Source organism: Stegostoma tigrinum, chromosome 6 (genome assembly GCF_030684315.1).
Source record: "Stegostoma tigrinum isolate sSteTig4 chromosome 6, sSteTig4.hap1, whole genome shotgun sequence".
Lineage (NCBI taxonomy): Eukaryota > Metazoa > Chordata > Chondrichthyes > Orectolobiformes > Stegostomatidae > Stegostoma > Stegostoma tigrinum.
The window spans coordinates 1,593,595-1,606,358 of NC_081359.1; the positions used below are offsets into that span (position 1 = coordinate 1,593,595).

At 51.7% G+C, this 12,764-nt stretch overlaps 1 protein-coding gene across 6 annotated transcripts in view; it reads left to right on the forward strand.

Annotated features, from left to right (window-relative positions):
* Window positions 1-1,570: 1,570 nt before the first annotated feature.
* Window positions 1,571-12,764, forward strand: part of cep126 (centrosomal protein 126) — a 101,245-nt gene continuing 90,051 nt past the window's right edge. For 5 of the 6 annotated variants that reach the window (XR_007247785.1, XM_048533290.2, XM_048533291.2 and 2 more), the window contains exons 1-2: window positions 1,571-1,853; window positions 12,618-12,734. Coding sequence is in view for 4 of the 6 variants with exons in the window: in XM_048533290.2 (XP_048389247.1) it covers window positions 1,825-1,853; window positions 12,618-12,734 (146 nt within the window). In the remaining 2 variants the exon portion in view is untranslated. Of the gene's footprint in view, window positions 1,854-12,617; window positions 12,735-12,764 lie in introns of those variants that run through there. The other variant, XM_048533293.2, reaches the window with a different exon arrangement.

Here is a 12,764-nt window from a genome sequence, read left to right on the forward strand (position 1 = left end):
CTCCCCCCCTCCCCTCCCCCCTCCCCCCCTCCCCTCCCCCCTCCCCTCCCTCCTCCCCCCTCCCCTCCCTCCTCCCCCCTCCCTCCTCCCCTCCCTCCCTCCCTTCCCCTCCCTTCCCTTCCCTTCCCCTCCCCTCCCCTCCCCTCCCCTTCCCCTCCCCTCCCCTCCCCTCCCCTCCCCTCCCCTCGCTCTTCTCCCCTCCCCTCGCTCTTCTCCCCTCCCCTCCCCTCCCCTCGCCCTTCTCCCCTCCCCTCCCCTCCCCTCGCCTCGCTCTTCTCCCCTCCCCTCCCCTCCCCTCGCCTCGCTCTTCTCCCCTCGCCTCGCTCCTCTCCCCCCGCCCCTCCCCTCGCTCCTCTCCCCCCGCCCCTCCCCTCGCTCCTCTCCCCCCGCCCCTCCCCTCGCTCCTCTCCCCTCCCCTCCCCTCCCCTCCCCTCCCCTCCCCTCCCCTCCCCTCCGCCTCCGCCTCCCCTCCCCCTCCCCCCGCCCCTCCCCCCCCGCCCCTCCCCCCCCGCCCCTCCCCTCCCCCCCCGCCCCTCCCCTCCCCCCCCGCCCCTCCCCTCCCCCCCCGCCCCTCCCCTCGCTCCTCTCCCCCCGCCCCTCCCCTCGCTCCTCTCCCCCCCGCCCCTCCCCTCGCTCCTCTCCCCCCCGCCCCTCGCTCCTCTCCCCCCCGCCCCTCGCTCCTCTCCCCCCCCGCCCCTCCCCTCGCTCCTCTCCCCCCCGCCCCTCCCCTCGCTCCGCTCCCCTCGCTCCGCTCCCCTCGCTCCTCTCCCCCCCGCCCCTCCCCTCGCTCCTCTCCCCCCCGCCCCTCCCCCCCCGCCCCTCCCCCCCCCGCCCCTCCCCCCCCCGCCCCTCCCCTCGCTCCTCTCCCCCCCCGCCCCTCGCCTCGCCCCTCCCCCCCCGCCCCTCCCTCCCCCCCCCCGCCCCTCCCTCCCCCCCCTCCCCCCCCCGCCCCTCCCTCCCCCCCCTCCCCCCCCCGCCCCTCCCTCCCCCCCCCCGCCCCTCCCTCCCCCCCCTCCCCCGCCCCTCCCTCCCCCCCCTCCCCCCCCGCCCCTCCCCCCCCGCCCCTCCCCTCGCTCCTCTCCCCCGCCCCTCCCCTTTCTCCTCTCCCCCCCGCCCCTCCCCTCGCTCCGCTCCCCCCCGCCCCTCCCCTCCCCCCCGCCCCTCCCCTCCCCCCCGCCCCTCCCCTCGCTCCGCTCCCCTCGCTCCGCTCCCCTCGCTCCTCTCCCCCCCGCCCCGCTCCCCTCGCTCCTCTCCCCCCCGCCCCGCTCCCCTCGCTCCTCTCCCCCCCGCCCCTCCCCTCGCTCCTCTCCCCCCCGCCCCGCCCCTCCCCTCGCTCCTCTCCCCCCCTCCCCTCCCCCCCGCCCCTCCCCTCCCCCCCCCGCCCCTCCCCTCCCCCCCGCCCCTCCCCTCGCCCCCGCCCCTCCCCTCGCTCCTCTCCCCCCCGCCCCTCCCCTCGCTCCTCTCCCCCCCGCCCCTCCCCTCGTTCCTCTCCCCCCGCCCCTCCCCTCTCTCCTCTCCCCCCGCCCCTCCCCTTTCTCCTCTCCCCGCCCCCGCCTCCCTCAGTGACTCTGCCCGCCAGTGACGGCCCGTTGCTATGGGGAAGGCCGCTGCTGTTCGCCCTCAACACGGCGGCGGCTGGTGCGGGTCCGGGTGTTGGGACCCCTGTCTGTCTCTCCCGGCCCCCCCCCAGGGGTGGGGTCAGGCCCGGTACCCCGTGAGCGGAGTGGAGCCCGGGAGACCGCTCAGCCCGTCAGGCCGTGCCTGACCTGAACATGGTGGAGGGAGTCGGTTGGCTGGCCCAGGGCTGCGTGAGGCGGTGTCAGGATGTGGAGAGATCGGCCGGTTTCATCGGTGTATCCCTTTGTAATAGGTTTGGGAATGAGAGAGGGAATGTTGTCATCACTTAGTTACTGCTCTATCCGCGGCAATATGTTACTCTACGTTATTTATATGTTTTAACCCATAGTTTACTGGTGAAATTGCTATTCGGTTGTGAGAATTACATTAAGATTAGTCAATGCGAAGAGAAACTTCTTCTGCACCTGGAGACACCTTCAATCAGATATCCCCTCAACTTTCTCAGTTTCAAGTCGAACCTCAGCTTCTACAACCTAACCTTGTTAAATTTCCTCATCCTGGTAAATCTTCGCGCTCTCTTGAGGACTCTCACGTTCTTCCTAAAGCCTGATAACCAGAACTGCACACAGTTGCCTAACCACAGTTTTATTGAAGTTCAGCATAACTTGCTCTGTCTTAGACTTAATGCCAGAGTTTTATTGAAGTTCAGCATAACATGCTCTGTTTTAGACTTAATGCCAGAGTTTCTGAAGCCCGAGATCCCGTGTGTATTTTGTCTGTACCAGGGTTTTTTTTCATGATGTGGCATAAGAAATGAGTAATATAATGAAACATTTTATAACTAATATATACAGGTATTATCATTTACAGGCACATGTCTCAGTAAACATTGTTATTTGATTGAAAAGAGTAGCATCCTTTGATCAATATAACATGCTTCAAGTTAAGATGAAGCCTCAAACCTTTATATTATCAGGTTACATGACATGTTGTAGTAATCATATCATATCTTTTAAAGACACACTGACGTTACTATATTTCTCAAAGGTACACTAATATTTATAACTGAGACAAGAACTCAGACTTTGCTAACTACTTCTCCACATATTCTGCCAGCTTCAATTATTTATGCTATAAATCCCCAGAAAGTAGCTCAGTCCTTTGAGCATAGAAGTTGGGAAGTGATGAAGTTGTACAGGACATTAGTGAGGCCTCTTTTGGAATACTATGTCCAGCTCTGGTCACCCACTTGTAGGAAGGATATCATTAATAACAGCAACATTGCTGGAAAAGCTCAGTAGGTCTGGCAGCATCTGTGGAGGAGAAAACAGAGTTAACATTTCAGGTCCAGTGACCCTTCATCAGAACTGGTGTTGGCTGGGAAAACATCACTTTTTATATGCACAAAATAGGGAGGTGGGTGGGATAGGGAGTAAACGATTGGATAGAGCCCAAAGAGAGAGAGAGATAGCTGGACAGACAAAGGAGTTGCTAACGCTCAGGCTGGGAAGGTGAACAGTTTTTAATGGGGACTGTTAGTGACTAACAATAGGGGTGTGTAGTGGCATGCTATGTGGTAACAAGGCCTGGTGTGTAGGGTGGGGGGCTGGAACATGGGGGAGTTTAGGCCCTAAAATAATTGACTCAATATTGAGTCTGGAGGGCTGTGGGGTCCCCAGGCAGAAAATGAGATGGTGTACCTCCAGCTTGCGCTGAGCTTCACTGGAACACTGCAGCAAACCAGAGACAGAGGTGTTGGCCAGGGAGCAAAGTGGTGCATTGAAGTGGCAGGCAACAGGTAGTTCAGGGTAACAAAGTGTGAAGCTGGATGAACACAGCAGGCAAAGCAGCATCTGCAGACCACAAAAGCTGACGTTTCAGGCCTAGACCCTTCATCAGAAAAAGGGGAGGGGGAGAAGATTCTGAAATAAATAGGGAGAGAGGGGGAGGCGGATGGAAGATGGACAGAGGAGAAGATAGGTGGAGAGGGGACAGACAAGTTAAAGGGGCAAGGATGGAGCCTGTAGAGGTGAGTGTAGGTGGGGAGGTAGGGAGGAGATAGGTCAGTCCGGGGAGGACAGACAGGTCAAAGGGGCAAGATGAGGTTAGTAGGTAGGAAATGGAGGTGTGGCTTGAGGTGGGCATAGGGGATAGGTGAGAAGAAGAACAGGTTTGGGAGGTGGGGACGAGCTGGGCTGGTTTTGGGATGCGGTGGGGGAAGGGGAGATTTTGAAGCTGGTGAAGTCCACATTGATACCATTGGGCTGCAGTGTTCCCAAGTGGAATATGAGTTGCTGTTCCTGCAACCTTCGGGTGGCATCATTGTGGCATTGCAGGAGGCCCAGGATGGACATGTCATCTGGAGAATGGGAGGGGGAGGTGCAGTTATTTGTTGCGAACCGAGTGTAGGTGTTCTGCAAAGCGGTCCCCAAGCCTCCGCTTGGTTTCCCTAATGTACAGGAGCCCTCAACGGGTGCAGCGGATGTAGTATACCACATTGGCAGATGCGTAGGTGAACGTGGAAATGTGGAAAGTCTTCTTGGGGGCTGGAATGGGGGTGAGGGAGGAGGTGTGGGGGCAAGTGTAGCACTTCCTGCGGTTGCAGGGGAAAGTCCTGGGTGTAGTGGGTTGGAGGGGAATGTGGAGCGGACAAGGGAGTGACGGAGAGAGTGGTCCCTCCAGCAAGCAGACAAGGGTGGGGTTGGAAAATTGTCTTTGGTGGTGGGGTCGGATTGTAGTTTGCGGAAGTGTCAGAGGATGATGCGTTGGATCCGGACGTTGGTGGGGTGGATGTGAGGACAAGGGGGATTCTCTTTTGGTGGTTATTGAGGGGATGGGGCATGAGTGATGAGTTGCGGGAAATGTGGGAGACACGGTCAAGGATGTTCTCGCCCACTGTTTGGGGGGGGGAGATGTTGCGCTCCTTGAAGAACGGGGACGTCTGGGATGTACGGGAGTGGAATGCCTCATCCTAGACGCAGATGTGGTGGAGGCGAAGGAATTGGGAATAGGGGATGGAATTTTTGCAGGAAGGTGTGTGGGAGGAGGTGTATTCTAGGTAGTTGTGGGCGTTGGTGGGCTTGAAATGGATATTGGTTTGTAGGTGGTTGCCTGAGATGGAGACAGAGAGGTCCAGGAAGGTGAGGGATGTGTTGGAGATGGTCCAGTTGAACTTGAGGTTGGGATGGAACGTGTTGGTGACGTGGATGAACAGTTCGAGCTCCTGGTGTGAGCACGAGGCAACACCAATACAGTCTTCAATGTAACGGAGGAAGAGGTGGGGTTTAGGACCAGTGTAGATATGGAAGAAGAATTGTTCCATGTAAACTACAAAGAGGCAGGCATAGCTTGGGCCCATTGCAGGTACCCATGGCCACCCCCTTTGTCTGTAGGAAGTGGGAGGAATCAAAAGAGAAGTTGAGGGTGAGGACAAGCTCGGTTAGGCGGATGAGGGTGTCGGTGGAGGGGGACTGGTCGGGCCTGCGGGATGGGAAGAAGCAGAGGGCCTTTAGACCATCTGCATGGGGAATGCAGGTGCGTAGGGACTGGACATCCATCGTAAAAGTGAGGTGTTGGCGATTGGGGAATTGTAAGTTCTGGAGGAGGTGGAGGGTGTGGGTGGTGTCACGGACTTAGGTAGGGAGTTTCTGGACGAAGGGGAAGAAAATGGAGTCCAGATAGGTGGAGATGAATTCGGTGGGACAGGAGCTGACGGAGACAATGGGTCAACCAGGGCAGGCGGTATTTGTGGATTTTGAGGAGGAGATAGCAGCGGGCAATGCGGGGTTGGGGAACAGCGAGGTTGGAGGCTGTGGCTGGGAGGTCACCTGAGGTGATGAGGTTGTGGATGGTTTGGGAGATGATGGTTTGGTGCTCGGGAGTGGGGTCATGATCCAGGGAACGGTAGGAGGACGTGTCGGAGAGTTAGTGTCTGGTCTCAGCAATGTAGAGGTCAGTGCACCATATTAACACTATGCCTCCCTTGAATGCAGGTTTTATGGTGAGTTTGGGATTGGAGCGGAGGGCTGCCCGTTCTGCAGGGGAGAGGTTGGGGTGGGTGAGAGGGGTGGAGAGGTTGAGGCGATTGATGTCTCGATGGCAGTTGGAGATAAAGAGGTCGAAGGAGGGTCGGAGGCCTAGGGGTGGTGTCCAGGAGGAGGACTTGTGTTGGAGGTGGGTGAAGGGGTCAGTAGTGGGAGGGTTGGGCTCCCAGTTAGAGAAGTAAGCGTGGAGGCGGAGGTGGCAGAAAAACTGCTCGATGTCCAAACGTGACTGGCATTTGTTGATGTCTGGTTGGAGGGAGACAAAGGTGAGCCCCTTACTAAGGACTGACCGTTCGTCAGTAAGGGGGGAGGTCTGGGACGTGGTGAAACTTCAGCAGGGCTCCGCCCACCGCCGACATTGCTTTGCCCAGCATGGACACCGACGGAACTCCACCCACTTCTGATGCCAACGGAACTCCACCCACCGCCAACGCTGACGGAACCCAGCCAACAGCTGACGCTGACATTGCTGTACCCACAAATCTCCACAGCCAGCAGCCCCAGAAGAGACAGCCACACTGAGCCCTGCTGGATTTGATTTATGGATTTCACAAGCTTCAAGATCTCCCCACCCCCAATGCATCCCAAAACTAGCCCAGCTCATCCCCACCTCCCTAACCTGTTCTTCCTCCCACCTCAAGCCGCACCTCCGTTTCCTACCCCCAACCTCAACCCGCTCCCTTGACCTGTCTGTCCTCCCCAGACTGACCTATCCCCTCCCCACCTCCATGCCTACGCTCACCTGTACAGGCTCCATCCCCACCCCTTTAGCTTGTCTGTCCCCTCTTCACCTATCTTCTCCTCTATCCATCTTCGATCCGCCTGCCCCTCTCTCCCTATTTATTTCAGAACCCCTTTCCCCTCCCCCGTTTCTGATGAAGGGTCTAGGCCTGAAATGTCAGCTTTTGTGGTCCTAAGATGCTGCTTTGCCTGCTGTGTTCATCCAGCTCCACATTTTGTTATCTCGGATTCTCCAGCATCTGCAGTTCCCATTATATCAGGTAGTTCAGGGTCTTTTTTGCAAGCAGAACATAGATGTTCTGCGAAGCAGTCACCAAGTCTACGCTTTGTTTCCCCAATGCAGAGGAGACTACATTGTGAGCAGCGAATGCAGTAGGTTAGATTCTTAGAAGTGCAGGTGAAGTGCTGCTTTACCTGGAAGGTATACTTGGACCCTTGGATACTGGGGAGGGAGGAGGTAAATGGGCAGGTATTGCACCTTTGCAGGTTACAGGGGAAGGTGCCGTAGGGCTGTGGAGAGGTGTTGGGGGGTGAAGGAGGTATGGACCAGGGTGTCCCGGACGGAATGGTCCCTTCGGAAGGCAGACAAGGGAGGGGAGGGGAGCGGAGCGGAATGTGTGTCTGGTGGTGGCATCTTGCTGGAGGTGGTGGAAATGGCATCCAACAACCTTCTGGATGTGGATGCTGGTGGGATGGTAGGTGAGGATAAGGGGGACCCTATCACTGTTGCAGGAGGGAAGAGAAGGGGTGAGGGCAGAAGTGCAGGAGATGAGTCGGACCTGATTGAGGGCCCTGTCAACAACGGAGCTGGGGACTCCTCAGTGGACGAAGAATGTGGACATTTCATTGTCGAAGTTGGCCTCATCTGAACATATACCACAGGGGAACTGAGAGAACAGGATGGAGTCCTTACAGGAAGTGGGGTGTGAGGATGTATAGTCCAGGTAACTGTGGGAGTCAGTGGGTTTATAATGGATATTAGTGGCCAGTCTATCCCCAGAAATGGAAACAGAAATGTTGAGGAAGGGAAGGCAGGAGTCAGAGATAGACCAGGTGAAAGTGAGGGCAGGGTGGAAATTGGAGGTGAAATTGATGAAGTTTTCCAAGGGAAAGCAGCACCGATGATATCATCAATGTATCGGAGCAAGAGTTGTGAGTGGGGGCCGGAATAGGGTTGGAACAAGGAATGTTCCACGTACCCCATGAAGAGACAGGCATAACTCAGGCCCATGTGGGTACCTGTGGCAACCCCTCTTAGCTGAAGAAAATGAGAGGAGTTGAAAGAGAAGTTGTTGAGGGTGAGGAGAAGCTCGGCCAAGCAGAGGAGGGTGGTGGTGGATGGGGATGGTTCAGGTCTTTGCTCTAGTGAATATTATTAAGCTGGAGAGAGTTCAGAAGAGACTTGTCAGGATGTTGCCAGGTATAGAAGGGTTGAGTCATAAAGAAAGGCTGGATAGGCTGGGGTTTGTTTCCCTAGAATGTAGGACATTGAGGGGCAACTGATAAAGTTTATAAAATCATGAGGGGTATAGGTACAGTCAATGGTAGTTGCCCTCCTCTTAGGACGGGGGATTTCAAGATTAGGGGGTCTATTTTTAAGGTGAGAGGAGAGAGACTTAAAAAAGACATGAGAGGCAAATGTTTTTTACACAGAGGGTGTGGAATGAACCTCCATAGGAAGTGGTGGATATGGGTATAATTACAATGTTTAAAATACATTTGGTCAGGTACGTAATTAAGAAATGTTTGGAGGGATATGGGCCAGAAGCAGGCAGGTCGGACATCATTGACCCCAGAACCTGATACCAAAGCATCTACCTATCATAATATTGGACAGAATCAGTAAACCCTGGCTGGAGACAATGCCGTCTGGCGATTTATAGCTAAGGGTCATTATAGCATTAGAGCCAGGAGCCATGAGACATTACAGTTAAAGGGCCACTCATCAGAGACATGGTAACTGAACATTTTTAGTAAAAGCTGTGGATGAATTGGGTGGCTTTAAGCTCAAGGCAGACTAAGAATACAGCAAAAAGGAAGGATAACTTAGGACATCTTACAATTTTTAATATCTCTAATAATGATAAGAAAGTTAGCATTAAGGCACTTTACCTAAATGCTCGTAGTATTCATAAAAACATAGATGAATTAACAGCACAAAGCATCTTGAATGATTATGAAATGGTAGGCATCACAGAGACGTGGTTGCAGGGGGTTCAGGACTGGCAGTTAAATATCCAAGGATTTACAACTTATCGAAAAGACAGGGAGGTGGGCAGAGGGGGCGGGGTTGCCTTGTTAGTTAAGAATGAAATTAAATTTGTGGCACTGAATGATGTAGGGTCAGAGGATGTGGAGTCTTTGTGGGTGGAGTTGAGGAACCACAAAGGCAAAAAAAACCCATAATGGGAGTTATGTAGAGACCTCCCAGCAGTGATTAGAACCAGGGGCGCAAGATGCACCGGGAAATAGATAGAGCATGTCAGAAAGGCAAGGTCACGGCGATCATGGGGGACTTCAATATGCAGGTGGACTGGGTAAATAATGTTGCCGGTGGATCCAAAGAAAGGGAATTCATGTTTGCAGGATGGCTTTTTGGAACAGCTTGTGTTGGAAGCTACAAGGGAGCAGGCTATTCTAATGCTATGTAATGAGCCAGACTTTACAAAAGATCTTAAAGTAAGGGAACACTTAGGAGGCAGAGATCATAATATGGTAGAGTTCAGTCTGCAGTTTGAAAGAGATAATGCAAAATCGGATGTAATGGTGTTATAGTTAAATAAAGGTAATTACAGGGGCATGAGAGAGGAACTGACGAAAATCAACTAGAAGCAGAGCCTAGCGGGGAAGACTGTAGAGCAACAATGGCAGGAGTTTCTGATGATAATTGAGGACACAGTAAAGAGGTTCATCCCAAAGAAAAGAAAGATTATCTGGCGGGGGGTGGGGGGGCGCAGAATTAGACAGCCATGGCTGACAAAGAAAGCTTGGAAATGTATCAAAGAAACAGAGACAGCCTATAAAGTGGCCAAGAGCACTGGGAAATCAGAAGATTGGGAAGGCTACAAAAACAAACAGAGGATAACAAAGAGAGAAATAAGGAAGGAGAGAATCAAATATGAAGGTAGGCTAGCCAGTAATATTAGAAATGATAGTAAAAGTTTCTTTCAATACATAAGAAACAAACGAGAGGCAAAAGTAAACATTGGGCTGCTCCAAATTGATGCTGGAAGGCTAGTGATGGGAGATAAGGAAATAGCTGAAGAACTTAATAAGTACTTTGCGTCAGTCTTCACAGTGGAAGACATGAGTAATATCCCAACAGTTAAGGAGAGTCGGGGCGGGGGGCGCAGAGTTGAGTATGGTAGGCATTACAAAAGAGAAAATGCTAGCAAAGCTAAAAGGTTTAAAAATTGATAAATCTCCTGGCCCCGATGGGCTACATCCTAGAGTTCTGAGGGAGGTGGCTGAGGAAATAGCTAAGGCATTGGTTGTGATCTTTCAAAAGTCACTGGAGTCAGGGAAGTCGCAGACGATTGGGAAATGACTGTTGTAACCCCCTTGTTTAAGAAAGGATCAAGACAAAAGATGGAAAATTATAGGCCAATTAGCCTAAACTAAAATTCTAGAATCTGTCATTAAGGATGAGATTCCTAAATTCTTGGAAGTGCAGTGTTGGGTTAGAACAAGTCAGCATGGATTTAGTAAGGGGAGGTCATACCAGACGAACCTGTTAGAGTTCTTTGAAGAGGTAACAAGTAGGTTAGACCAGGGCAACCCAGTGAATGCTATCTATCTAGACTTCCAAAAGGCCTTAGATAAGGTGCTCACAGGAGGTTGCTGAGTAAGGTGAGGGCCCATGGTGTTCAAGGTGAGCTACTGGCTTGGATTGAGGATTGGCTGTCTGACAGAAGGTAGAGAGTTGGGATAAAAGGCTCTTTTTCAGAATGGCAACCGGTGACGAGTGGTGTCCGGCAGGGTTCAGTGTTGGGGCCAAAGCTGTTCATTTTATATATTCATGATCTGGATGAAAGGACTGGGGGCATTGTGGCGAAGTTTGCCCATGATGCGAAAATAGGTGGACAGGCAGGTAGTACTGATGAGGTGGGGAGGCTGCAGAAAGATTTAGACAGTTTAGGAGAGTGGTCCAGGAAATGGCTGATGAAATGTGAGGTCTTGCACTTTGGAAAAAAGAATGTAGGCATGGACTATTTTCTAAATGGTGAGAAAATTCAAAAAGCTGAAGTGCAAAGAGTTCTGGGAGTGCTAGTCCAGGATTCTCTAAAGGTTAACTTGCAGGTTAGTCTGTGATTAAGAGAGCGAATGTAATGTCACTTATCTCCAGAGGGTTGGAATATGAAAGCAGCAATGTGCTTCTGAGGCTTTATAAAGCTCTAGTTTGGCCCCATTTAGAATACTGTGTCTAATTTTGGGCCCCACACCTCAGGAAGGACATGCTGGCACTGGAGCATGTCCAGCGAAGCTTCACACGGATGATCCCTGGAATGGTAGGCTTAACATACAATGAACGGCTGAGGATCCTGGGATTGTATTCATTAGCGTTTACGAGGTTGAGGGGACATCTAATAGAAACTTACGGTTTACTGTGAAATGCCTTTGGAAATAGCCTAGGAAGTTAGGGATGGGCAACAACAGCGGGCCACACCAATGATGCCTATACCCCATGAAAGAATAAATGTGGTTGGCTGGTATTTACCCAGCCCTTGAATAGTTTGGCAATGGTGAGAAGTATCAGAAAAAGTGGTGAGATTGGAATAAATTGGAATTTCATTGTTTAAAAAATGTTTCCGTTTTCCCCTTATAGTTTCAGCAGCAAATTCTGAATCTTCCTAATAAGTGGCAGGTACTTTATTTTTTACACCTCAGTATTAGCATTATTATTCTCTATAGCTTGCAACTCTACCCTCCTATCTCAAGAAACAGGCAGGAACAGGATACTGATTGTGGATGATCAGCCATGATCATAATGAATGGTGGTGCTGGCTCGAAGAGCCGAATGGCCTACTCCAGCACCTATTGTCTATTGAAACTAGACAGTGGTTATTCCTGATTTGAAGTTCAGGCAGTTTCCTGGCTGATCCAATTCGCCGTTTGCTTTGTTTGACCTCCATTTCCCTTCAACATGCCCTTAAATTCTTTTGACCACTCTGTCCACTAGGATCTCCAGGTCCCAATCTGGAAAGCAGAGTGGCAACTTCACTTACTGAAAATTTCCGAAGAGGACAGCATGCAAGGTAGCTTCTGGCTTGAGGCGTCTGAAATGTTGTGTCCCAGGCTTTAATTAAAACACTGGCGCTTGTACACCTGAGGATCCTGAAAGTGATGGGATCTTCAGGGAATAATCATGATGGGACATTAACCATGAAAACCCCTCCAAACGTAACACAGACTGGAAATGGGAAAACCCAGTGTATAGAGACAGTAATGGTCTGCTGAAACCGAAAATGTAACTCTGCTTCCTCCAAGACTTACTGCAGTGCTGACGTCTAGGAATGATACTGTCAAGAGGCTTCGATGGTAAATGTCCTCAAATTTCAATATACAGCACTATCTTTTCATAATCAACACCAAACAGGACACGGGTATTGGGTTATTCTGTCAATTGCCTGCAGACTAATACTTGAACCTTTGTCTTACTTGGCACTTTTCCTTTCCATCCTCTTTCCCTGCAAACTTTGAGTTAAACGTTTTCTTCGAATCTTACCTAAGGCTAGAAGACAGTTCCTTTTAAATTCATTGTATGTGCTCCCAGCTTGTTGTCAGATCCAGACTGAAACCCCTCTGTGTATAACTAAGAAAATTGCAGAATAAAAAGTATATCTCAAATTGACCTGGAAAGGTGATAAGAAAATAGATACAGGAGGAAAAAAAGTTCCAATTATGGCATGTAGAAGCATAAGACCATAAGACATAGGAGTGGAAGTAAGGCCATTCGGCCCATCGAGTCCACTCCGCCATTTAACCATAGCTGATGGGCATTTCAACTCCACTTCCCTGCACTCTCCCCGTAGCCCTTGATTCCTTGTGAGATCAAGAATTTATCGATTTCTGCCTTGAAGAATTTAACGTCCCGGCCTCCACTGCGCTCCGTGGCAATAAATTCCATAGGCCCACCACACTCTGGCTGAAGCATGTTCAATACTGTAGTCAAATATATCACTTAGGATAGGTCAGTTTTGACAAATACGCATTGGCTGTTATTTTTGTTTTATTCTTAACTCCTACTTCTGGTAGAAATATAAAAACACAGCTAGAAGGACTAGATGAAGAACGACAAAGGTTAGAAGAGGAACAAAAAACAAACCGAGCTAAAGTTCGTAAGCTTACTTTGCAGACAATCCGAAGACGAAAGTAAGTACAGTACAAAGAATCAACAGCTCC